Source organism: Oryctolagus cuniculus, chromosome 2 (assembly GCF_051225735.1).
Source record: "Oryctolagus cuniculus isolate XC-2025 breed Fujian yellow rabbit chromosome 2, ASM5122573v1, whole genome shotgun sequence".
Taxonomy (NCBI): domain Eukaryota; kingdom Metazoa; phylum Chordata; class Mammalia; order Lagomorpha; family Leporidae; genus Oryctolagus; species Oryctolagus cuniculus.
The window spans coordinates 133,678,195-133,704,269 of NC_142868.1; the positions used below are offsets into that span (position 1 = coordinate 133,678,195).

The 26,075-nt window shown below is 50.0% G+C and overlaps 2 protein-coding genes across 20 annotated transcripts in view; one reads left to right on the top strand and one right to left on the bottom strand.

The window, feature by feature from the left end:
• WDR54 (WD repeat domain 54) overlaps positions 1 to 9,022 on the bottom strand; it is a 30,118-nt gene extending 21,096 nt beyond the window's left edge. Inside the window, exons 1-2 of one of the 3 annotated variants that reach the window (XM_070068897.2) lie at positions 8,884 to 9,022; positions 3,773 to 3,867 (exon numbers count right to left, since the gene is read on the bottom strand). The gene's annotated coding sequence lies outside the window, so the exon portion shown is untranslated. Of the gene's footprint in view, positions 1 to 3,772; positions 3,868 to 4,005; positions 4,145 to 4,968; positions 5,108 to 8,883 lie in introns of those variants that run through there. The other 2 variants (XM_089326260.1, XM_089326259.1) reach the window with 2 other exon arrangements.
• The window catches only part of DCTN1 (dynactin subunit 1), a 30,619-nt gene continuing 7,331 nt past the window's right edge, over positions 2,788 to 26,075 (top strand). For 2 of the 17 annotated variants that reach the window (XM_070068880.2, XM_089326256.1), the window contains exons 1-15: positions 14,104 to 14,415; positions 16,428 to 16,673; positions 16,937 to 17,015; positions 17,221 to 17,255; positions 20,058 to 20,075; positions 21,489 to 21,509; positions 22,719 to 22,910; positions 23,237 to 23,434; positions 23,571 to 23,775; positions 23,852 to 23,930; positions 24,045 to 24,204; positions 24,299 to 24,403; positions 24,585 to 24,776; positions 24,873 to 24,989; positions 25,208 to 25,360. In XM_070068880.2, coding sequence (XP_069924981.1) covers positions 14,383 to 14,415; positions 16,428 to 16,673; positions 16,937 to 17,015; positions 17,221 to 17,255; positions 20,058 to 20,075; positions 21,489 to 21,509; positions 22,719 to 22,910; positions 23,237 to 23,434; positions 23,571 to 23,775; positions 23,852 to 23,930; positions 24,045 to 24,204; positions 24,299 to 24,403; positions 24,585 to 24,776; positions 24,873 to 24,989; positions 25,208 to 25,360 — 1,833 coding nt within the window. In that variant the 5' untranslated portion in view covers positions 14,104 to 14,382. Of the gene's footprint in view, positions 3,177 to 14,081; positions 14,416 to 16,427; positions 16,674 to 16,936; positions 17,016 to 17,220; positions 17,256 to 17,837; positions 17,859 to 20,057; positions 20,076 to 21,488; positions 21,510 to 22,718; positions 22,911 to 23,236; positions 23,435 to 23,570; positions 23,776 to 23,851; positions 23,931 to 24,044; positions 24,205 to 24,298; positions 24,404 to 24,584; positions 24,777 to 24,872; positions 24,990 to 25,207; positions 25,361 to 26,075 lie in introns of those variants that run through there. The other 15 variants (XM_070068883.2, XM_051837172.3, XM_051837114.3 and 12 more) reach the window with 14 other exon arrangements.

Consider the following 26,075-nt stretch of genomic DNA (forward strand, 5'->3'; position numbering starts at 1 on the left):
CTCTCTTATGGAAAATCCCGTGTACACAGCGATTCACTGCAACATTGTACCATCAAGAGGGGAAAGAAAATAAGTAGAAACTGGTTAATAAATCGCCTGTACCTGTGCAGTAGACTACTGTACAACTGGAATAATGAATGAAGACCATCTCTAACGCACTGAGTTAGAAAGATCTTCAAGGGGCTGGCGCTGTGGCACAGCGGGTTAACGTCCTGGCCTGAAGCGCCGGCATCCCATATGGGCTCTGGTTCTAGTCCCGGCTGCTCCTCTTCTGATCCAGCTCTCTGCTATGGCCTGGGAAAGCAGTAGAAGATGGCCCAAGGCCTTGGGCCCCTGCACCCACGTGGGAGACCCGGAAGAAGCTCCTGGCTCCGGCCATTGCTGCCATCTGGAGAGTGAACCAGTAGATGAAGACCTCTCTCTCTGTCTCTATCTCTCTCTGTAACTCTTTCTTTCAAATAAATAAAATAAATCTTAAAAAAAAGAAAGATCTTCAAGATACCTTAAGTGAGGAAAGCAAGGTGCAAGTATACATAGTATGCTATCTTTTGCATAAGAAAGCGGAGGAGTAAGTTTATGGATTCATATGCACCTGTGTTTGCATTAGACACTGAGAAAATAAATATGAAACTAATAACAAGGGGTACCTGTAGCAGGTGAAGAGCATGGAATGGAGGGAACAAGGGTTTAGGAGGCTTCTTAGTGCATACTATTTTGTGTTCTTTTGATTGAAAAATTATTTATTTTTATTTTACCAGAGAGAGAGAGAGAGATGTCTTCCATTTGCTAGTTAACTCCCCAAATGCCTGCAACAGCCAGGGATGGGCGAAACCAAAGCCAGGTGCCAGGAACTCCATTTAGGTCTCCCACATGGGTGGCAGTGACCCAACTACTTGGCATCATCTGCTGCCTTCCAGGGTGCACATTAGCAGAAAGCTGGAATGGAAGCAGAGAAGCTGGGACTCAACCCAGGCACTCTGTAGGGGACCCCAGGGTCCCAGTCAGTGTCTTAACTGCTGCACCAAAGGCCAACCTCTCTTTTGAGTTCTTAAAAAATTGTTATTTATTTATTTATTTATTTGAAAGGCAGAGGTACAGAGAGGTAGAGGCAGAGAGAGACAGGTCTTCCTTCCACTGGTTCACTCCCCAAATGGCAGCAACGGCCAGAGCAAGGCCAATCCGAAGCCAGGAGCTGGGAGCTTCTTTCAGGTCTCCCACGCAGGTGCAGGGGCCCAAGCACTTGGGCCATCTTCCACTGGTTTCCCAGGCCATGGCAGAGAGCTGTATTGGAAGAGAAGCAGCCGGACACAAACTGGTGCCTATATAGGATGCTGGCACCGATGGCAGTGGCTTTACCTCCTACACCACAAGCGCTGGTCCCCAAATTTTTATTTATTTGAAAGTCTGAGTTACAGAGAGAGGGAGAGAGGGAGAGAGGGAGAGAGGGGGAGAGGGAGAGTGGGAGAGAGAAAGAGAGAAAGAAAGAGAGAGAGAGAGAGAGAGAGAGAGAATTTTCCATCTGCTAGTTCATTTCCCAAGTGACTCCAACAGCAAGGGCTGGACCAGGCCAAAGCCAGGAGCCAGGAGCTTCTTCCAGGTCTCCCATGTGGGTGCAGGGGCCCAAGTGCTTGGGCCATCTTCTGATGCTTTCTCAGGCACGTTAGCAGGGCTGGATCTGAAATGGAGCAGGTGGGACTCCAACTGGTGCCCACGTAGGACACCATGCTGCAGACAGCAGCTTAAACTGCTGCACCACAACTCCAGCCCCATTGATTTTTGAGCCATGCAAATACATATTCTGAATACCATTAGAAATATTTAGAAGATAAAATGGGGAAAAGACAGAAATAATGGAGAGGGTGCCCAATTCATCCCTCCTACCTCTTAACCCCCTCATCCTCCCATCAATTTAATGGATTTTTTCAGATTGTTTTCAATTTGAGATTAACTGAGGTAAACATTAGAAGCATTGTATGGTTGTATTTCAGGCTGTTTACATGGATTCACTCAATGTTCCTGATAACCCAGTGAGACAGATATTGTCATTAACATTGTCATTTTACAACCGAAGAACAGAGGCACAGAGAGGTTTAAGTAACCAGCTCCAAGTCTCACACAGCTAGTAAGTTGCAGTGAAGAATTTGAAACTATGCTTATAAAATTCTGCCTCTCTCAACATCCTTGTGCAAATATCTTGGTACACATGATCTGTTTTTTTTTTTTTTTTTTTTTTATTTGAAAGAGTTACAGAGAGAGAGGTAGAACAGAGAGAGAAAGAGGTCTTCCATCTGCTGGTTCACTCCCCAAATGGCCGAAACAGCCAGAGCTGAGCAAATCCGAAGCCAGCAGCTTCTTCTGGGTATCTCATGTGAATGGCAGGGGCCCAGACACTTTGGCCATCTTCTGTTGCTTTTCCAAGGCACGTTAGCAAGGAGCTGGATCAGAAGTGGAGCAGCTGGGACTCAAACTGGCGCCCACATGGATGCCAGTACTGTAGGCTGGGGCTTTAATCCGCTTCGCCGCCGGCCCCACGTGATCCGTTTTTTAAGGCTTCATTTTTGGAAGAGGGTACATTGGGTCAAGAAGTTTATTGTTCAATGTTTCTTTTAATATAAAAAAGCCAAAATGGCATTATATAAATTTGTGTTATTTTACATCTTCATTACAAGCATATTAGAATGTATCTGCACATGATGTATAACACTGAGTAGCATCAAAATTTATTTTTTTCCCAAGCTAACCGACAAGATATGATTTATCACTCCTGTTTTAATTAGCACTCAGAAGCTTGCACTTCCAGCTCCTCTGCGCTGTCTCCTCTGCTCCGACAGAGGGCGTTCGCCACGACGATCCTCTCCTTTATGCGCCTAAATAGGCCTCCCAGGCACAATACGCATGCGCACATCACGCCCCAGGTGTCCAGTTTTGTGCCTGATCGATGTGATCGCGACAGTGCTCGGTGCGGAGTTGTCAGTCCGGTTGGGACTGCAGTAAAGAGTACCGTGCACCCCGGACCCAGAGTGCCTCTGGGCCCGAGGGGTGGGGGGTTCTGGGGAGGTACTGGAGGGGTCAGGCGGCGCGTCGGGCAGCCCATGAGGGCGGGGCGCGCCCCGCAGGGTCTTGGGCGTCGGTCGCCGGTGTGGCCCGAGCCGGGCGCGGAGCCCCTGACAGGACAGGTACGGAGGCGGCGACCCTGCCAACCGTCTGCTCCGCCGCCCCCAAGTGTTTACGAGGTTGCGGGCGGTGGGCCGGGAGCTGGTCACTGGCTTAGGGCGCAGCATGGCGCTCGATGTGCGGGGCGGGGGCTGACGGGGCTGGGCCGCGGAAGGGGTGGGCGTTCGCCCCGGTCTGGGGGGCTCCCCCCGAGTGTTTGAGCCCAGCCTCCCCCCACCCACTTGAGCTCTTCCACCTGACACTGTTCTGCCGGAGTCAGAGTGACTGCGCCTCCGCGTCCCTCCAGAACTGCAACCCCCCCCCCCCCTTTGCTGGGAGCGTCCGCTGCACCCCTGAACCCGCTCAGAGCCACAGGCTCTGTGTGGGCGCTTGTGGAGAAACGTGTCACACGAAAAGCAATCCCAGAGGACTGATTTAAGCTGGGGGTCTGGATGAGTGCTTGGGGTGTGAGTCCTTCCCGTCCTGGGTCCGCCCGAGCTGGGAAGGGGACCCTGGAGCAGCGGTGCTGCGCATCCCGGGTCTTGAGGCGCGGCCGCCGCCGGCTCGCAAGGACAGGGAGCTCTGCCCGTTGTCAGGGGGCCGCGACTTAGCAACTTACCCTCATTGACTGCGCGGAGCAAGCCCGCGGTGCCGGTACCGACAGTGACAGGAACCGTGCGACACTCTTGACCGTGTGTTGCTGTGCAGCCTGAGCTGTGGGATGTCAGAAGAGATGCTGAGCTTTATTTTTGAGAGAGACATTTTGCACTCAAATATGCTTGGAAAATTTGTGGTTAAAGTTTTCTGCCCTGCAGAGTATTTCAGAGCCTTCACTATGCTAATGGTGCTTACCATAAATCAACTGAGAGCAGGCATGGGGAGTTTTCCAAATCTTCCTGTTAACACTGCCCTTCCGGGCTTGTGCCTCTGTTTAACATCTGGAGCAGTTTGAGAAGCACGGTTCCAGAATTAGAAACTCGAGGTTTGGAAGGGACAGTGAGGGTCAGTGCTTTTCGAATTTTAACGGTGCATATGTTGAGTAGGGTCCTGTTAAAAGACAGGTGTCGACTCCGCAGCTCTGACAAGTTCTCAGGTGATGCTAATGCTGCTGGCCCCATGGACCGCACTCGTCGTAGCACGGGTGTAGACCACTGGGTCGAAAGAGAGGGTGTTCTCCCTCTTCTCCAGAACAAACTGCTTGCAGCCCCCGGTGAGTCCCTTCACCTGTCTAGTGAGAGTCAGGACTAGACAAGATCCACGGTGCTGGGAGTCTAGTCCAGCTATGCTTGTGATGGCTCAGTTCCATTTACAAAATATTCTTGTCACCTTGGTAAATTTTGCAGTTTGTCTTGAACATTTCCAGTAATGTGGAATTAACCATATATTCAGCATGTTGTTTTATTCTTGGGATAGCTCAATAAGGAAGGTCTTTATGTTGCTGAAATACATCTCTGTCCCTTCCCTCCTGTTGGTCCTAGGTTATCTCTTAGAATGAAACAAGAAGACAAGAAGTGTAATCCCTCTTTAAAAACTCGACTCTTACTGTATCCGATGGCAGCTGTTCTTACCACACTCTCCAAAATCATGTTTAGGAAATTTCTTTTTTTAAATTTGTCTTTGTTCTGCACGAAATGTGCTAGAGCTTTAGCTGGACTTTGAAGGCTTGGGGAAGGCATCCTAAGCTGACAGTAATGCAGAGCTGAGACTACCTGTGTCAAATCCAGGCTGGTTAGATTACAGCAAGAAGTGAGATGCCAGTAAAAGATGTTAGGCAGATGAGTGTATGAACAGCAGTATTTTAGAGGGTATGCTTACCTTTAGAGGATATATTTGCAGTGTACAAGGTGCTTGGAAGTAGGAAAGGGGACAAACTCAGCTTCATATGTCAGTAATAGAGGACTTAGGTTGGTGACAACAGTAATGCCTTGTATTTATATCCAACTTTGCAGATTACAGAACTTTGCACAGGTGTGATCTCATTTGATTTAATGACCCTGTGAGGTAGACAGAGTAGCTGTTACCATATTTTAAAGATGAAGCACCGAAGAGAGTGAAGATGTGCCTTAATTTTCAAAACTATTAAAAGGCAGACCAAAGTGATGACCAAAGTGATGACGGTGACAATGGAGGAGAAAGGAAGGCTGCAAGAGGCAGCACTGAAAAGACTTGATAAATTGGGCCTGACTGGGTGTTGCAGTACGAAGGAGATGTGGTTAAGGAGGAGGCAGAATAGTTGGGAGGATCATAGTACCATTGACAAATACGACTCTAGGTTTTGCTGTATCAATGCTAGTGGCTGCCTGGAGTCACAAGTTGGGAGGGATTGGAGTAGATGATTGCCAGGTTACTTGGCTTGTCTTCAGCAACTAGGTAGTGCTGGGGGCACTTGAGATATCTCACCAAAGGATGTGGGAGCTGGGTCATCAGCATCCCCTGAAGAGAGAAGAGCTGAGAGACTGCCTGATTCAAGTCTATGCTAAGGTCCTTGCCATCTTGAAGAATTTGACTCTGGCTTTCTGTCACTCTTGAAATTCAGGCTGGTACCAGCTGATGGACAGACCTCCCCAGCCTCCCTCACATCTCCTAAGGGCTTCACTGCAGCAGAGCGTGGGCCCTTGCTGCTCCCAAAGCCTCACTGATGTGGGTTCCCAGAAGATCTGTGCTTCAGCTAGAGCCTGCTCTGTGGTTCTGTCACCCTGGAAACATGAGCTTGAGAATTATTGTCACTGTCAAATTTCACAGGACCTGGCACTCTTTCTGTACTTTTTAGTTTCTTAGGTTCCGATCTGGAAAGACAAGAGCCACATCTACTGGCGTGTGTGTGTTCAGGTGCACCATGACTGTTAATTTTCCCCCTGATGGTGGTCTTAAGGGTGGAGCTATTCTCTGGGAAAGCTGTCCTTAGAGCCTGGTGTTGGTGCAGGCTTCTATTCAGCATTGAGTGCCTTCTCTGTACAGAGCACTGTGTTAGATACTGAAATGAGTAGATTTCTTTGTCTTAGAGTAATTCATGCTAAGGGTGAGGGAGAAAATATTTTAACTAAAATGTGGTATTGTGATGGAGATAACATCCAAAGTGTTGTGTGAGGGCCCAGGAGGGAATGATCAGCCCTCCATAGAGAAGTCAGGAGAATCTTCATGGGGAAAGTGATGCCTGAGCTGAGCCTTGAAGGGTGAGGAGGGAGAAGAATGCTGCTGGTAACTTTTGCAACATCTGCAGAGGCATTAGGAGAAATAGATCCAAGTGGCTAGAATATAAGAGAACTTCGGGGTCAGAGGAGAGCTTATTGATGAGACTGGATTGGTAATGAGGCCAGGATTTCTATTTTTAAGATTTATTTATTTATTTGGAGGGCAGGGTTACAGAGAGAGGGGGGGAGGGAGGGGAAGAGAGAGAGAGAGAGAGAGAGAGAGAGAGAGAGAGAGAGAGAGACTGAGAGACTGACTTTCCATCCATTGGTTCACTCCCCAAATGGCCACAACAACCAGGGCCAGGCTGAAGCCAGGAGCTAGGAGCTTCATCTGAGTCTCCCATATGGGTGTGGGGGCCCAAGCACTCAGGCCATTCTCTGCTGCTTTCCTAGGCACATTAGCAGGGAGCTGGATTGAAAGTGGAGCAGACAGGACCTGAAACGGCACCCATATGGGATGCCAGGGTCCCAGGTAGAGGCTTAACCCACTATGCCACAACGCCAGGATTTTAATAGCCCATAATGAAGTGCTAAGAAGATTCAGTTTTGTGGGCAGGGAAGCCACTGGAGGTTTCTAGGAAGGTGGCATTGATTGCGCTTTGGGAAGCTGGTTATAGAACTAGTCTGAAAGGGGAGAACTTACCTGGATCAGGGACATCGGGAGATTCTTAGAATAACATAGGCATGGTTTAGGGCTCAACCAAGGATTAGGACAATGGAGATGGAGGGAGGGGTGGGCCAAGTTCGAGATAGACAGCAGAGACAGAGTTAACCTGATGCAATCTAACTGGTTGAAAACAAGAAAGGAGTTGTTGAGGGTGATTCATTTTCTATTTTGAGTAGATAGTGGTGCCAGTAGCAAAGGAAGAACAAAGAACGTTTTTTACTGGGAAGATACTGAGTGTGTTTTGGGACATGGTATACTACTTGAGGGGTCTCTGGCACTTAGGTAGAGATGTGGGTCTGAGGTTCAGAAGTGAATTTCTTCTACGGGTGGTAAGTTGCCATTGAAGTTGTGAATGGATGTACTCTCCCAGCCATGCTTATAGAAAGCTAGATGTGGCCCAGGAGATGTAAAAGAATGGTGCACAAGGTCAGCGAGAGCGTTACCTGGGAAGCTGGGGAAGGAGAACGCTGCCAGGAGGAGGACCAGCAGTTTCACTTGCTATAGGGAGGTCGAGTAGGAGGAAGTTGGAAAAGGCACCTTGGAGTTCGGGAGTTAGGAGCTTGTGTTCACCAGGGCTGCAGTGGGTGCTGGGGATGGAGTGGGATTGCAATGATTTGAAGAGTATATGGGGACTGAGGACAGGGAGAGTGTATTCTGAGTGGTTGCGCAGAGAAGGAAGCACAGGGACTGTGACAACTTGCAGAAGAATAGCAAGGTCTAGAGATGGATGAGAGCCATCAGAAATGGTACAGTTGACAGCCCAAGAGAAAAGGTGGTTGCTAATTCAGATCCTCAGAGGAGGGTGGCAGTGGTGGCCCTGAAGAGGAGGGGACACTATTTTCTTTGAAAAGGAACGATGGAAGGAGAAAGGAAGGAATTTAGGAAGAAAGAGGCAATGATGGAATTTGCAAAGGAATTTTTACTTCATAGGCTGGTTTTCTATCTTGGCAAGATCATCTGCTGAGGGATGGGGCTTGATCAAAAATAAGGCCTTGAGAGTGGTAAAGGAAACGTGAAACAGCTGTTCAGAGGAAGGGGAAAGAACAGAATCGAGAGAAACTTCAAGAATCTCGAGGATTCTCTGAACTGAAATCCTGCACTACAGGCTTGTCCTTCGTCTTCCTCATGGTAATAATGGCTGACATTTATTGAGTGCTTCATACCAGGCACTCTCTTAAATGCTTTTCAGGCATTATCATGTGATTTTTACAACAGCCTTATTGGAAAGGTATTGCTATTATTCCTATTTTACAGAAGGGGAAATTGAGGCAGGGAGGATTGGTTAGGCTTAGTAATATTTATGTCTAGTGAATCTCTTGCCTTTGTAGAAATGGGATTCCTTTTCCTGAGTATCAGAGAAGGCAGAAATTTAAGTCCAACTCCCGGTTTCTGGACCATGAGGGGCTAGAATCGGGGGCTGCTAGCGAGGGAGTCCTAGCATACTAGTAAGTGAGCTGGTGGTGGCACAGGTGGGCAGGGCACTGGGGTCAGTGTTGCTGCCAGCTTTTTTCAACTACATAGGGAAACTCTGAAACCCTTGAGTGATTGTCCAGCATCCTGAAAAGAAAGACAAGTGACTGATAGCAAGTTGTCAGATTTTGCAGCCTGAGACCGTGTCACCTGAGACAGTGAACAAAAAAAGAGCTCTTGTCCCCATCCCCATTGCCCAGAAAAGAATTTTTCCTACCATTCAGTTATGAAACTAGGCATGCCTATAACCTTATGTAATAATGAGGTTACTAATGATGATGAACTCACCTGTGTGTTTTCTGAGTTGGTGTGATAGAGAGGATTGCCAGGTAAGGTACACACCTGTCTTGAGTGAAAGGGGAGAATGGTGGAATGGCGTGGATGGAAGGGAAACAGACTTACCTTTTCCTGCTGCAGTCACTGGAGCATCATCTCTGTGTCCTTCCTCTTGAGGTTGCCATGGATACGCCTTTGCGTGGTAGCTTGAAGAGACTGATTTCCATTCTGATCAGATGATGTCGTGAGTTTAAAGAGAAAGGACAGAATGATCTGCTTCTGGGGAGTGGCCGGTGAGCTGCCCAAAAGGCAGAGCCCAGCACAGCCGAGGTGGCTGTGGCTTTGTTGGCTGCTTTGGTTTTTGCTGAAGTTGTGAAATGGTGCATCTCTCTCTTTAGAGCGCAGGCTCAGGATTCCCTTTCTGCAGGGTCCTAGTGCCAGGAACTTGCTGGTTGATTCAGAAGGAGGAACCAGGAGGAAATTGAAACAGCTGAGTTGGACCCCAGCTACCACTGGGAGGATTGCAGTTCTTAAGTACAGGGCTGAGTGCCTCTTGCCTTCCTGAAGAAGTTCATTTATTGAAGATAAGGGAGGTGTATTGTGTAGTTTTCCTTCCTGACTTTTGGAGATGTAGGCCCATAGAGGTGGGCCTGTGCATCCCTGAGTATTTCTTGGGGAGTCTAGCACTTTGGGGGAAGAGGCTGGAGTTATATTTGGATTGGGAGTGGGCTGTAGACATTTCTGGGGATCACGGGGAGCTGGAGCACTAAAGGAGGTCCATTTAGGATCCAAGCCTATCTGTATGAGATCTGTAAGGCAGATAGAGGAGTAGGGCCTAGTAGCCTAAAGCTTGTGGGTGTCATCTTGCTAGTTTCCTGTGGGTGTCTGGAATCCAGTTTTCCAGGCTTCTAGTCCCCTCACCTCCATTCTCCAATCAGTCAGCAGACCCTTCTTCCTGATTCCTCAGGGACTTACATCCACCTTCCTTCTTTCTAATGCTGTCAGAAATGTGCAATTTTGCCGTACTGTCAGACTGCCTGGGTTTCAAATTAGCCCAGCTAGGAGTGGGATCAGGGAAAGCAGACAGTTGACTTAGCCCAGGGTCCGAGTTTGGTGATGTGAGACAAGAGGTGATCAAGGCATTGGGGATCCCTGGATGCCAGGAGAAGCAAGGCAGGAAGGGAAGAGAGGCTTTTCCTCCTCATTTCTTCCTCTTTAATTCTCACAGATCTGCTTCTTTTCCTGTCATTTTCTGAGATTTCCCCCAAGACTGTTAGCAACCTTGTCATCCACAGAGATTTTTTTTCCCTCCCCTCTTCCCATTTTCCTAGATATTTTAGCAGTATTTAATACCACTGGGGAGAAAAATGGATTAGAAATCCAGACTGTCTGTCTTGTCTCTGGCAATGTAATTCAGGATTGCCCTGTAGGGTATGGGCTAGGAGCCAGTAATAGTGTGGGAAAAGTACCTGCCTGTACAGCTAGCCAGGTATGTACCCCTGCCATTTTTTGGTTCTAAGACTGGGGCAAGCCTTTCTACTACTGAGATTCAGTTCTCTCATTCATAGGATAGAGATAATACAATCTGTTTTGGTAGTATCACAGGTTCATTTTTGAAGGAGATAGTAAAACACACATTAGTGTTTACAGTTACATTTGCTCACCTCCTACCCCACCCCAACCCAAAAGCCCTGAGAACAGGACTGACTTTCTCTCTCCTGGATGCTTAGTTTTCCCTCCCATTTTCTGAATTCTGCTCATGTTTTCAATTATTATTCATATCTTGCTCATACTGCTTATTCATTTAGCTGTTCATCCATTCATCCATTCTTCCATTTATTCTTGTAACATTTGAGTTCCTAGTATGTGCAAGTCGTCATTGATGTACCCTCACAATAATGATGAAGACGTGAGCTACAGTTTGTTTAGTGCATATTTGTGAGATAGCATTATTTCCTTCTTTTTGAAGATGAGGTAACTGGAACTCAGAAAGTTAAATATCTTGCAGGGTGTCATACAGGTGATGAAATAGGAGGACCAGGGTTGCCTCTTTCTTTCATCTGATCTTTCTAGGGACTTTTTTTTTTTTTGGTGCTGTGTCTGAATTGGCCCTTTCTTTTCTTTTCTCTCTCATGGCTTTGGCTCAGACCCTCCTCCCCGCCATGGTGATTACTGCAGCAGCCTCCTTGCTGTAATCCCTCTCTTTGCCAAGTTGTTCCTGCCTCCGCTGCATCCTGCACGTGCCACCAGTTTGATCTTCCTAAAAGAGTTTCACTATGCCAGTCTACTGCTCAGGACGGAGAGCAGCTTCTTGTGGTTACTGGATCGAGTCCATCTGCTTCTGCCTGATGTTAAACTCCATGCCTATTCATACTTACCTCGTAGCACATCTCAATGTGTTTATTTATTCAACAAGTATTCGACTCCAAGAGCTCTGGACTCTGAAAGGCTTATAGTTTGATAGAACTCATCCTGAATTCCTCACTGAAGCTAAGCTAGTCCTTTGTAATATTCCCTAGTCAAGCAAAATTATTTTTTTTAAGATTTTATTTATTTACTTAAGAGATAGAGTTACAGACAGAGGGAGAGACAGAGAGAAAGTTCTTCCATCAGCTGATTCACTCCCCAAATGACCACAACAGCTAGAGCTGGGCTGATCTGAAGCCAGGAGCCAGGAGCTTGGCACTTGGGCCATCTTCCACTGCTTTCCCAGGCCATAGCTGAGAGCTGGATCGGCAAAGGAGCAACTAGGACATGAACCAGTGACCATATAGGATGTTGGCACTGCAGGCGGAGGCTTAGCTTACTATACCACAACAATAGCCCCAAGCTAAATTATTTTTGTTTCTACTCACTACACTTAAAACTTATAGTGCTTTGTAGGCCTTTCTTCTCCACATAGCAAAAATAAATAAATAAATAAAATAAAATTCCTCCTGATTTGGAAGGTACCGATTTCCTTTTCAGTTCACCTTTCTACTCTCTATAATTCCTTATAATATTTATTGCCTAGGAGTGAGCATTTGGCACAGTGGTTAAGTCATTGTTTGGAACACCCTCATCCCACATCAGAGTGCCTGGTTTGAGTTCTGGCACCTGTACTTCCAGGCCAGCTTCCCACTAATGTGTACCCTGGAGGCAGCAGATGATGGCTCAAGTACTTGGGTCCTTATCATCCACATGGGAAGCTTGGATCTACTTCCAGCCTCCTGGTTTTGGTTTGGTTCAGCCCTGACTATTGTGTGCATCTGGGGAGTGAATGAGCAGATGGAGGATCTGTCTCTGTCTCTGTATCTCTCTGCCTTCCAAATAAAGTGAAAATAAGTAAAGATTTAAAAAAATTGTCTAGATATTTTCAGATTTATGTGTTATGTCAGATAGTAATTCTTTGTACTTCTATAGCTTCAGTACTAAAATAACTCTGTACTTTATCTTATCCAAGCTGTATAACACTAATATAGACAGGACAACTATAATTCCCATTTTGTAGGAGGGTAAACAGCATAGAAGGTAGGTGACTGTATATACCTGTGTGGCTAGTGAATTGGGGTATATATAGTCACAAGGTTCTTAGGTCTGAGCTCTTTTGAATTTTTAAAAGCAGTGTGATCTAGAGGAAGAGCTTGACTTTGGAAGCATAGAGATATCTGTGGGAATAGCAAAAGGAAGTAGAAAGCACAGAGGGACAGATTTTGGTTCCAGTTTTGGCTCTACTCCTTCTGTGTAACTTCAGGGAAGTTGCTGAGTTCTCTAAGCCATGGTTTCCTTGTCACTATCATCCCTGGCCTACCTCACTTTGGGGTTATTGCCAATATCTAAATGTGATATGACAGCCTTTTTTGTTAGCTAACTTACTGAGCACTGTCCTAAATGTTTTACATGAATTATCTCAGCTAATCCTCACAACACATCTATGAGGTCTGTTCTTTGATTGTTCCCAGTTGGCAGATGAGAAAGTTGAGGCACAGAGGTGCTAAGTAACTGGATTAGGTTTGTGTAGCTACCAAATGATAAAGCCAGGAAAGCAGCCAGAACCTAGAACCAGCACTCTTCATCATGGTACTATGAAGTGACATTTTTTAGGTTGCTCTGTAGACTCTACAGTGCTCTGAACGTAGGGTTCCAGGCTGTAAGGACCTGCATGGCCCTGTCCACCTGTGTAAAATGGGGAAGGAGAGGGCAGGGGCAATGTAGAGGTTTTCCGGGGGAGGAGAGAAATGGCTTCCTAGGGAAGACCCAGGGAGTCTGACAGAGACTGAAGATATGGAGAGGTGTTTTGTGACCATGGTTGTTGGCTGTCATTGTGTCAGACTCTGTGGCCTGCCTTAGAAAGAGGGTACAGTTGGGAAAGTCACTATTCTGCCAGAGGAGGAAGCCCAGTGCAGAAAAGACAGATGGCCCCAGGCCCAGGGGATCTAGATCCACACTGCAGCCAGTGGAGCTATGTCGGACCCCAGGCCAACCTTAACCTTTTTGGCTACATAAGGGGCAAGAACTTTGGTTTTTGGTTCCTGGCCCATGAAAGATGGCTAAATGAATGAATTGGTATTGTTACATAGCCCCTTGGAGACCTCACACTAGAATTTATAAAAATCTTGTTAAATTAAAAAAAATGAATTATAAAACTAATGTGGGAACTTTTGTGAAATACAGAATTATAGAAGATAAGTCATCTCATTGGATCTGAGAAGCTAGAAATCAAGGCCAGGAGTACAAAGGGCAGTGGCAAAGATGGACTGGGCCTGTGCTGAAGGGGAACGTGAGACTCTGTTTTTGAGCACTGCCCAGAGTAATCCAGTGGAATCTGGTAGTCTTGGGTCCAGAACCTGGCCCTTTGTAACAGCTGGAAAGCAGGAGGACTGACAGTGATGGCCTCTGCCAGCAAGGGGGCGTGTGGTATCTGCCTTTATGTGCATTAGGTTGCCTCCATTACTGCCCTTCCTTGGCTGTTTATGGGTAGAGCCTGGCTGTCCTAGACCCTGAAATTCAGATCCTAATCACATGGGCCTGAATCCTGAGAGGGGAGGGAAGAAAGCCAGAGGGGAGGGTGAGAGACCCTCATTTGTGGAGGCCCTAGGCAGCTGATCATTTTGAAGTGTCACTTGATGCCTGTGGGCCTCACACCCTGTGGGTGGGGGGGTACAGTGATGGGAGGGGTTGTAGACTAAGAGGATCTGTCAGGACTGTGGTCCCAGTCCTAGGACAGTGTACTGTAGAGGTAGGTGCTGATTATCTGTGGCGTGGGCCCAGCCCCTGGTTCCTGCCTTTCTTGTCTGGCTCAGGTGAAGCAGGGGGGCACTAGGACCCAGAGGCGAGCACAGATCCTGACAAGTCTAGAGCAGCACTAGCGCAGAGTGAGACTCATCAGCTGGCAAGCAGGATTCAGTGTCTCTGGGTTCAGGAGTCCTCGGGCAGCAGGGGGACTTGATCCTCGGCCCCCATTACCACCCCCACCCCTACCCCGGTAGGCTGCCGAAGTGAGGCCCATGGACTGGGGAAGGCCGTGCCTGCCGGCTCCTGTGTCTCTCCATGAGGGCCCAGCGCCCTGACCCTCCTGCCTAGCTTTCTGCCTTTTCTCTCTGTCTTTGGCCAGCTGGGGGAGGGGGTTGAGGCTGGGTAAGCAACATGGCCCAGAGCAAGAGGCACGTGTACAGCCGGGTAAGTGGCCCTAATCTGGGATGGCCCTGGGAGGGCTGCTGGGGAAGGCCTGGGTGCCTGTGGACATTGTTGCTGTGGGGGCTGGGGAGAGGGGCTGGAACTCAGCTGGGCACTCACAGTGTTGTGGGGGAGTCCTCAGAGCGCTGCTGGTAGTGATCTGGACTGGCTTCCTTTTCCAGAGTTGGGCCCTAAACAGGGACTGGCAAGGCCTGACTTCTGACTCCAATCAGCTCTCAGGCCAGGGGTTCCTGCAGGCGGCCAGACCATGTTGGGGACTCAGAATGGGACTGAAGGGTCGGAAAGGGCTTACAGTGAAGCCTTTCTTTAGAACCGCTTTGTTGCTTGTCACTTGCTTTCTCTTCTCTGTGAGATCGAATCTGTACCCTCTGTTATATTTACCTGATTCTAGGAGGTTTGTTGGGGGGTGGGGTGGGCGATGTCTCTGAGTTTGAGGGTAGTCCTGATGTCACTGTGATTCCTTTCATTGTCAGGTCCATGAGAACTGCTCTGCTGTCCCAGATGTGATTGATGTGGGATCCCAGAGCTCTTGGGAGCCTTATCTTCAACTTCCTGTCAAGCTTTTTGGGGAGGGGGTTAGGGAGTGACCGGGTGGGAAGTATCCCAGCTCTTCCCTGGCTCTGGCAGTGTTCCATCCTGAAGCTGATGATGATGGGGGGTGGGGTATCAGAGGGAGCCCCATGGAATCTTTAGGATCATGGTGTCACTTCTTTCTCCCCTGTTCATTTGTTTCCTACAAGGCCTTTGGTTCATGGAGGTGCTATTGCTAAAAATGGTTGAGGTGTGATTTTCTTCTAAACCATGGGCCTATTTGGGACCTAATTTCATGTTATGTCCTGTCACCATGGGTGTGTCAGAAGCTGATAGTTACCCAAGGACAGTGTCTTGGTCTGGACAGTGCTTTGATAAGCCATCCAGTAGGAGCACTAGAGTCTGGGGGGCAGAGTGAGGAATAGATCTGAGGCACCCACTTTACTAGGCCCATGTTTCTTGTTTTACAGCAATATAACATGCAGGAAGGATTCCCAGAGCTTGAGGGTAGAAAGTGACAGAACAGGACCCAGGCCAGGAAGAAGGGAGCTGGGTGGTTGAATGGGCTGCAGTAAGGCATCCAGGAGTGTCACGGTGATTATGTGGATGTCAGTGAGAGTCACATCGGAGAGAAATAGAGGTGATTTGAGAGCCTGGAAGGCAGCACTGAGAGAGCCATTTGAATCATAGAGAAGGCAGGTGACAGTGGAGAGGGCAACAGGATTCAGTAGGATCACCCTCCGATTTGCCTGTCTTCTCAGCTCAGGCTCCTGAGTCAGGGCAGTGACTTGAGGGGACCCTAGTCTAAACTGAGTTATTTGCTTGCATTTAATTTTTCTCCTTGGGGGCAGTGCTCCTGAGCAAGCAGCCATGTGGTGACATTCCCAGGTATGTCAGTGAATTCTGATTGTTAGGAAATCAAAATACAAAATTAAAATTTCTAGCAGGTTCCAGAGAAATTTGGAGAAGTCTTCGAATACACTACTGGCATTTTTCAAAGGGGATTTTGGGGTCTCACCTCATCCTGAGATGGGGCTCAGGACCCTGGCTAGGGCATTTCTTTTCTTTTTTAACACTTATTTTATTTATTTGAAAGGCAGAGTTACAGAGAGGGAAAGATAGAGAGGGCGAGATCTTCCATCTGTTGAATCAGTACTCAAATGGCTGTATCAGCCAGGGCTGGGCCAGGCTGAAGCCAGGAGCTTCTTCCAGGTCTTCCATGTAGGTGAAGGGGCCCAAGCACTTGGATAATCTTCCGCCGATTTCCCAAGCACATTAGCAGGGAGCTGGATCAGTAGTGAAGCAGCTGGGACTCGAACCGGTGCCCATCTGGGATGCTGGCACTACAGGCAGCAGCTTAACCCACTATGCCAGAGCGCTAGTGGGGCATTTCTTGTGCATGAGGATGATACCCTTGACCTGACTCCTCTGGCTGTATGCTTGTTATGTTTCCTTTCTTTCAGACTCCCAGTGGCAGCAGGATGAGTGCAGAGGCAAGTGCCCGGCCTCTGCGCGTGGGCTCCCGTGTGGAAGTGATTGGAAAAGGCCACCGAGGCACAGTGGCCTATGTTGGAGCCACTCTCTTTGCCACTGGCAAATGGGTAGGCGTGATCCTGGATGAGGCAAAGGGCAAGAATGATGGAACTGTCCAAGGCAGGAAGTATTTCACTTGTGAAGAAGGGCATGGCATCTTTGTGCGTCAGTCGCAGGTACTCATGCCCTGCTCCTCTGTGTGTGTGTGTGTGTGTGGTGTATGCACGTGTGTATGTACATTTCTGTTGCTTGTGCAGCTGGTGTGGTGGTACTTCCTTTCCCTGGGCCTGGGCATAAGCCTCTGGTTGGGAGAGTGGGAGGTAGCAGAGGAAGAAATATTGGAGAAGCTTCTCTGTATCCTGGTTCTTTTGGGGCTAGGGAGGGGCCCTTATTACAGCCATTGTTTGCTAGCTGTATAGAGTCTGTTCTGTGGCCTCAGATCCAGGTATTTGAAGATGGAGCAGATACTACTTCCCCAGAGACACCGGACTCTTCTGCCACAAAGGTCCTCAAAAGAGGTAACTACCACCCACTTAAATCACCTGCCCATATCTAGGAGTTCCCAGGGCTATAAGTTCTCCCTTATACCATGGGCCATAAGGCTTACTGAGATTGTCCCGTTACCACCATATTCCGTTGTTATGGCTCCTCCCATCCACCATAATGTTCTCTGCCTCTAGCCATCTATGCAGACACAATGTTATTTCTGTTTGCTTTCTACAGAGGGAGCTGAAGGAACCGCAAAGACTAGCAAACTGGTGAGTGGTTGGAGGGTGGGGGGGTAGTAATAGAGAGAGAAAGTGGGGTACAAAGGAGAAAGAGAAGTGGGAGACTCAACACCAGGCAGGTAGGAGCAGTGAGTGAGTTTGAATCGAGTTAATCTCTCTAGCCTCTGAGAAAGAAGTTTTCTGAGTTGCTACATTAGGGCTAGAGTACAGGTGATAGCAGGGAAACCTATTAGGTGCCAGAAGTTCAGGATCAAATGGTATTAAACTAGGGGTGATAGGAAGGATCCCAGTAGTGTAGCCAACTTCTACCTCTTGGTACTCCAAATGCTGAAAAGGGCCTGAGGATAGGTTCAGGTAGAAGGTAGAAGAAGAAGAATATGAGAGGTGGGGCTCTAGACTATGCAGCTTCTCTGGGTCAAGGTGTGGCCATCCTGGAAGCTGATCATTGAGAAATCCCTCAACTCGCTTATTCAGGGCTTGACAGTGACGTGAGTCCCCCTGCCTTACCTGTGTGTGCCCCAGTTGCTCTTTACGCCTACTCCCAGGATGTATGGCCAGCCAGCACGTGTGAGGTCTGTTCTCTAACTCTGCCCTTTCCTACTCCTCATGCAGCGGGGACTGAAGCCTAAGAAGGTGGTGTGTTTATTCTCCGTGCCTGGGTCGGTGGGGGCCCGGAGCCCCCTCCCAAGCTGTCCTGCATGTCCTTGGGCTGCTGCATGCATGTGCATGTCATTTTGAGGCTGGGATGACCTGAGGAAATGGCAGCTGTGACTTTCAGAGTTCCTTTGAGGGATACAAGGACATCAGTCGGGCTCAGTGTCCAGACCCTGGGAGGCACTCATTAGAAATGGTTCCCTCTGCCCTAGGACTCCTAGTGAGAGATGTCAAGCATATGACTGTAAGTAGCAACAGCATGAATTAGAACATTTACTGGGCTACACTGAGTTCTCAGCCCGAGGTTGGGGGACCTTGGGAGGACTGAGTAGGGGGAGGTGTTCGTGCAAGGAGACAGGAAGTCAGGAAACAGCACCGGAAGAAAGTCCTGAGTTGGAAAGCCTGAGTCCTTGTGTGCCTACTTCTAGGTGGGCTCTATTGTGAATACCCACCCCACTCTGCCTTCTCCTTCATTCTGGGGTACCCAAGGCCCACCTCCCACCCCTGCAGCCTTCTGTCTACCGTCACTGGAGTGGAGCTCAACTGTGCTACCTTCTCCTTCCTGCCATAACTTTTAAAGACTCTTAAATTGCTGCCATGACCACTTCCTCATGCCAGCTCCTGCCTTGGGCCTCTGCCCGAGTTGTCTGTGACCTGCATGTGCCTGTCTGACCTGTACTTATGGTGCTGTGCGTACAAAGTGCTGTGATCTCCTTGTCTCCAACCTTTCTGATGTTGCATGGAAAACTGCTGGATTGGGGCAGTGGGAGGGGGAAGGAAAACATCTCCTGACATCATGACTTCTGGTTGGTGATAGGGCCTCACTTTGGAGTCTTGCCATTGTAGAAACAAAATGCTGGTACTTGCTTTGGGTCTTGGCTGGGGGTGGGAATAGGGATGTAAGGAAAATTATGTCCCATTCCACAGTTATAGAAACTTGGCTGCATCCCTGGATTGTTCTCTCCTGGTTGGGGCTCCCATCTCGTCTCAGACCCCTAAATAGAGAAGAGCATGAAACTGCAACCTTACTCTGTGGAGAGGTTCTGGTTGCACCTGACCTGATTGTGAGCTGGGGCTTTGGCAGCTGCCTAGGGAAACACGGCAAAGCCCAGCCTAGGCTGCTCATGGTGGGCTACAGAACCTTCTCTGCTCATGGTGGACAGTGTCAGTCAAGTAGTCAGGCGCCCCTCTTGCTGTCACTCTGTATGGAGCAGGGAGCTGGCTCCAGAGTACACACTGAACTTAGGGAGAGTGGAGGAGAACTCAGATGTCTCTGCAGAGTGTCCAGAGGCAGGCTTTACCCTGTCTACAACAAGGCACCATTGGAAGAGGAGCCCAGCGCCATCACTAGAGCTGCTGGGGCCCCGATGGACTGTTCCCCAGGGTTTCTCTCTCTGCTCAGAGCTGAAGCCCTGGAGGGGTGCTCCCAGTGTGTGCCTGATGATGATGAGACTCTAAGTCTGGTATCAGTGTGTGTTAAGAGAAGTGGTGTTGAAGGGGTTGTGGGAGGAAGAAAATGTAGTATAAGAGAAACTGAGGGAGCAGGGAGACTCTGTGTCCCTGTCCAGTGAAGCCCTGGCCTCATAGGTGCCATTTCTGGGGTGGCCCCTGCCCATTTTTTGGGAGCAAACTCAGGTAACGGCAGTGGGTGGGGAGAGGCAGATCCAGAACCCGTTCATTGGCGGAGGAAGCGGGGTGGGCTCTGCGCAGGACTTTGTCCAGTCATGAGGAGGAGGAGGAGGAGCCAGCAGAGCCCTGGGCGGTTGCTAGGTGACTGAGGAGCAGTGGCTCCACCCCCGAGGAGCAGAGGAGGGTGGGTGCATGACGTCAGGTGGAGCTGGTGCTGCGGCCACTGAGGCTGCCATCAGCCTAAGCTGGCGAACTGGGCCGGGCACCGCTTCGGTGCCTGCCGGAGCCTGGCCGTCTAGCTGAGCACCCGCAGGGGCCCGAGTCAGAGCGACAGCCGTTTGCAGGCTGGGAAACTGCCGGCCAGGAAGCTGAGGCTGCATTGTTGGGATTTGATGCACTAATCTCCTGTCTCCGCCGCCTTTCCCTCTGTTCGGTCTCTTTCCCTCCCTCCCTTCGTCTGTCTTTCCTCCCTGTGTTTGTCTATCCTCCTCTGTCCCTCCTTCTCTTTCTTCTCCTTGCTTTCTTTGGTTTTCTGCAATGATGAGACAGGCACCGACAGCCCGAAAGGTACTCTTGCTTGCTCTAGTCCTGCTGCAGGGTTGCCAGGGCGATGGTGGCAGCAGGCTGCTGGGGTGGGGGTTGGGGGCTCACTGACTTCATCTGTCTACCTGGTTTGGGGAGGATGTGAGGAGGAGGTGGAGGGTAGGGGGAGGTGTGTGTCACCACCCTGCTCCACGCCCTGGGCGTTTGCGCTCTGCCCTGCCTGCTTTTAGCTCTGAGTGTGTGTTCTAGGCCTTGTACCTAGTGGCCTCACAGGCCTGGGCTTCAGGCAGCCTTTACTGCAGAGTGGCCCTGGGGGAGTTTCCTGTGGTAGACCATGGGGGAAGCAGGTGTCTCAGTGTCTCTAGTAGGCCTGTGTATCTGCCAACCTTAGCTAGAACAGCTGCTGGTTGTTCTGGCATCCCTGCTCCCCCAGGGTCTGTATTGGGAGCTTCAGCAGGTGGGATTGGGACCCTGCGATACTTTGTGACCCACATCTATGGAAGTATATTCCAGGGCAGGAGGGGTGAGGGATTGGTTGATCTCCATGGGCTCGGGGACTCCTGGAAACAGAGCCCAAGCCAAATCTTGTATCTGCCAGAGCAATGAACCACCTGGGTAGCATGAATGCTATTTGGGAGTTGGAGTTAAGCATCCATTTTCTACTTTGCAGTAACCCAAATGGTTCTGGATTTGATTTAGGGCAGTCATTTCTCTTTGCTGCTGCCCACCCCCACCTCCTTTTGTACAGCTGGGTGGGGTTACTTTGCTGAGCTCTGAGCTTCTGCTAATGCAATATTCATAGTCCTGACACCTGAGCCCTCTGCCTAAGGGCTGGGGCCTACTGCAGTATCTGGTCCTGGGGGTGGGGGGGTGGGGTGGGGAACAGTGGTGTTGTTCTGCCATAGGGATCTGATCTCCCACTTCTGGGCTCATATTACTTTTGTCACTAGGGGTTTCTAGGGAGTCCTCCATGGAGTCTAACACTTGGAGGAGGAAGCTGACCTGGGAAAGTCCTTGGGAGAGGCAGCTGGGCGGAGCCTCTGGCTCTGGGCTGGAGTGGGAGAGGTTGTTCCCTGAAGGATTGGTCTCTGGAGACCTCACCAGCTGCTGCCCTAGGAGTCCCGTGGCTCAGCCTAGGAGACCAGGACTTCTGGGATCTCCAGGGTGTCTACAGGGGTGAGGCCTGAACGGCTTGGGCAAAAATGGGAGCAGGAAGCAAGGGAAACTGAAGTTTTAGGGTCCTGGAGGAGGAGGATGGGGATTCCCTGGAGGGAGAAGGAAGTGGGATGTGGTGGACGGGTGGTGGTGGTGGCGGCTCACTGTAGCTGCATTCCTGGTACTACTTCTCCTCTCACCACTGTCCCTTTGCTGTCTGTCTTTCTGCCCTTATCCTGTCTTTCCTGACTACTTCTCCTCTGGCTCCTGTTGCCTGTCCAGACCACAACTCGGCGGCCCAAGGTGAGAAAAACAGGTTTCTACACAAGCTTCTGAGTGTGTACACACATTTCAGGCATGTGCATGTGTGTGGGTGTGTGTGCACAGCAAGGAGCAGTTGGCGCTGCATCTTGGATTCTCTTTGAGGGGGAACAGGGCCTTGCAGTGGTGATAGGCCGCTCCCGGGAAAATGACTTCCAGCTCTTAGGAGATTGTCTAAGCCAATAGCTTGAGTGCAAAAGAGAAGTGAGAAGAGTTGTGGTTAATGAAGGCAGACTTTCTTGAACAAAGACTTTTGACCAGTTTTGCGGGGAGGGTTTGGAAGAGAGGTGAAGAACTTGGCAGTGTAAAATGTCAGGGGGTGAGGAGGTGAATGCATCTGGGAAAAGTTTTGGGTGGAGGGGCCTCTGGGTAGTGCATTGTCTGAGTGTCAGCCCAGCTGGAGAGCTTCCAGGCTCAGCCTTGATTGAGAGAGCACTGGCCAGGCCTGTCCACGCCAGGGGCTGGGGCTTTAGGGCAGCTCCCCAGGGGCCTGAGTCATATTCCTTCATTAGGAGCTCCTAGTCTTGGGGGAGGGAGGTGACAGAAGGTTGGTGGTACAAATGTTGTTATGCTAGAGTCCAGGGGTAGAACTCTTACCTTGACCCCTTTACCTATAAAGCCCCCTGAAATAGAACAAGCAATGGAGGGCCAAAGAGTAAGGAGGGCATTTCAGGGGTAGAGAGCTTTGCACCACTTCTTTAGCCCAGCTTTCTCTGGGAACATGAAAGGGAGCAAACGCTCATATCTTCTTTCTGGGAATGACATTGAGGGAGGCACTTTTCCTCCCTGGAAAGGAAGGAATAGACCTGGAGCAAGGATGGGACTGGGAATAATAAGAAATTATTAGAATGATCACAAGTGGGTCACAGAGGGGAGTTTTCTGGGGAGTAAGAGATTCTGCTGTAAAAGATAGTGACAGAGTTGGGAGGAATGTGGGGTAAGTACCAAGGGAGTAGCCTTATAATCTTATGTCTCCTTCTATTCTCCCCCCACCCTTGTCCTTTGTTACTGTCTCTTTGTGACTTTGTGTCATTTTCCCTGTCCCTTTCACTCTCTGTTCTCATTGTGCTTTCATACTCTGTTTCTGCCTGTTTCCTTCTCTGTGTCCTTCTATTGTCATATTCTCTCTCTCCCTTTCCCATCTCACGTCCTCTCTTCTCTCTGTGGTCTGCCCCTACCCTCTCTGAATAGCCCACCCGCCCAGCTAGTACCGGGGTGTCTGGGGCCAGTAGTTCCTTGGGTCCCTCTGGCTCAGCATCAGCAGGTGAGCTGAGCAGCAGTGAGCCCAGCACCCCAGCTCAGACTCCGCTGGCAGCACCCATCATCCCAACACCGGCCCTCACTTCTCCTGGAACAGCACCCCCGCTTCCTTCCCCCTCCAAGGTAAGCACTGGGGTTGGAGTGAAGGAGAATCCAGACACCAAGGGCCTGTGACCTCTGGGTGGTCTTGGAAACTTCCTGGGGTTGGAGAAGACCCAAAACTTAAATCAGAAAGAGTGGGGACATGGCATATGATATCTTGCTACTTGGTACACTTTCCCTTCCTGCCCTTCTGTTAGACTTATCCTTTCAGGAGTTTGTATGCCACTTGCTTTTGACCATGGGGCTGGGGTGATGTTTGTACACATTCTTGTCTACTCTTCTCTAGTTCATTCTTGGTAGGGAGGTTGGGTAGGCTGTGCATAGACCACAGAGCTGCTCCTTTGCAGGAAGAAGAGGGACTGAGGGCCCAGGTGCGGGACCTGGAGGAGAAATTGGAGACCCTGCGCCTGAAACGGGCAGAAGACAAGGCAAAGCTAAAAGAGCTGGAGAAACACAAGATCCAGCTAGAACAAGTGCAGGAATGGAAGAGCAAAATGCAGGAGCAGCAGGCGGACCTGCAGCGGCGCCTCAAGGAGGCACGGAAGGTGGGCCTTGGAGTGAAGGGGGTGGCTGGGGAGGGTGAGGGACCCGAAGGGCTATGCTGGAAACTGAACCCGTGATAAAGGGTAACATGGGTCTTCTCTGTGTTTCTACTCCCACCTGTTTCCACTCTTTCCTCAGGAAGCCAAGGAAGCTCTGGAGGCAAAGGAACGCTACATGGAGGAGATGGCTGACACTGCTGATGCCATCGAAATGGCCACTCTGGACAAGGAGATGGCTGAAGAGCGGGCTGAGTCTCTGCAGCAAGAGGTGGAGGCACTGAAGGAGCGTGTCGACGAGCTCACCACTGACTTGGAGATCCTCAAGGCTGAGATTGAAGAGAAGGGTAAGAGCCTGCAAGCTGCGGGGGGCCAAATGGTGGCATGAGAGCCTTGCCTGAAAGTGTTAATGGTCTCCTCCAGGCTCGGATGGGGCTGCGTCCAGCTATCAGCTCAAGCAGCTAGAGGAGCAGAATGCCCGCCTGAAGGATGCCCTGGTGAGGTAGGGTCCTCCCTCTGCTTGTCCGCACGCCCTCTCCTGTCTCCACCTGCGCTAGAGCACCCATCACCTGACTGACACACGCTGTACCCTTCTCTCCTCCCCTCTCCCGTCCAGGATGCGGGATCTTTCCTCCTCTGAGAAGCAGGAGCATGTGAAGCTCCAGAAGCTCATGGAAAAGAAGAACCAAGAGCTGGAAGTGGTGCGGCAGCAGCGTGAGCGTCTGCAGGAGGAGCTGAGCCAGGCGGAGAGCACCATCGATGAGCTCAAGGAGCAGGTCAGGGATCCCAGCCCCCATCTCCTCCTGTTGGTGCTTCCTTTTTCGGGCACCTTCCTGCAGCCCTTCACCCTGTTCCCTCCCTCGAACGCAGGTGGATGCTGCTCTGGGCGCCGAGGAGATGGTGGAGATGCTGACAGACCGCAACCTGAATCTGGAGGAGAAAGTGCGGGAGTTGAGGGAGACTGTGGGGGACTTGGTAAGAGAAGAGCAGACCTCTGACTTCAGACCCTGTTGGAAAGTTTTTGCAAGGAACCTGCTGAGAGAGGCAGACACATGACCCCTGACCTTTGAGCAGGGTATGTGGTGAGGGGAGTCACCCTGACTCCCCTACCTTGACCCTGCCTTTCCTTTGCCCCAACAACCTTGCGGTGTCCCAGGAAGTGATGAATGAGATGAACGATGAGCTGCAGGAGAATGCACGTGAGACAGAACTGGAGCTGCGGGAGCAGCTGGACATGGCAGGCGCCCGAGTGCGTGAGGCCCAGAAGCGTGTGGAAGCAGCCCAGGAGACAGTTGCAGACTATCAGCAGACCATCAAGAAGTACCGCCAGCTGACTGCCCATCTTCAGGTGCCTGCTACCCCTCTGCTGTCCCATGGCAATCACCCCAGGGCCCCCTCATGACCCCCACATGACCCAGCTGTGTGTCACTGTCTCTACTCCCAGGATGTGAATCGGGAGCTGACCAACCAGCAGGAAGCATCTGTGGAGAGGCAGCAGCAGCCACCTCCAGAGACTTTTGACTTCAAAATCAAATTTGCTGAGACCAAGGCCCATGCCAAGGTCAGGAGCAGGGTGTACAGAAGCTCAGCCTGAGCGTGGCTGTGGGCTGACCTGGTGTGGGCTTCAGTATCCTTGGGGAAGAAGTGCTTTGTGCAGTGGTTTGGAAGATTCCCAGCCTGGGCTTGTCCTAGAAACAAGGGACCCGGAAGAGCAAGACCTGGGAGTTCTGAGACTCTCCCCAACCTAGCTGAGAGCCTTCTTCCCTTTCCACCTCGCAGGCAATTGAGATGGAACTAAGGCAGATGGAGGTTGCCCAGGCGAATCGGCACATGTCCCTGCTGACAGCTTTCATGCCAGACAGCTTCCTTCGGCCAGGTGGGGACCATGACTGCGTCCTGGTACTGCTGCTTATGCCTCGTCTCATTTGCAAGGTATGGCCAATCACTCACATGTTCAGCAGAAATCAGTTGGACTGGCTGTGAGCTGGTCGTTGATGGTGCCAAGTGGAGACTGCAGTCAGTGTTTCTGCTCACAGAGTTCATGAGGTAGTGGAAGATTACAGTTAGCAAGGTCACAGATGAATAAATGCAGTCAGCCCTCCATATCCTGTGGGTTCTGCCAATTGTGTCTCAAAAATATTCAAGGAGAAAGCAACTGAGCTTGTACTGGACACATACAGACTTCTTTCCTTGTCATTATTGCCTGAACAATACAGTGTTAACAACTATTTACAAAGCATTTATATCATATTAGGTATTATAAATAATCTAGAGATAATTTAAAGTCTATAGGATGATATATGTAGGTCATATGCAGATACTATACTATTTTATATAAGGGAATTGAGTAAGTGTGGGTTTTATTATCAGAGAGGGGTCCTGGAACCAGTCCCCCGTGGATACCCAGGGATGACTGACCGTGTTACAAATTCTGTATGCTCTTTGGGAGAGCACAATTAGGAAGCTGATTTAGATGGGGGCAGGATATGATTGAAGGAGTAACATCGGAGCTGAGGAATAGAAAGGTGACTGGGAGTTGTTAGCCAAGGGGATAAGTGGTGGTTTAGCATTCTAGCCTGAGAGACAGCAGGAGCAAGCCTTCCCTTAAGCCAGGGAAGAGCCTGGTCCCACTAGTCTCAGTGCCCTT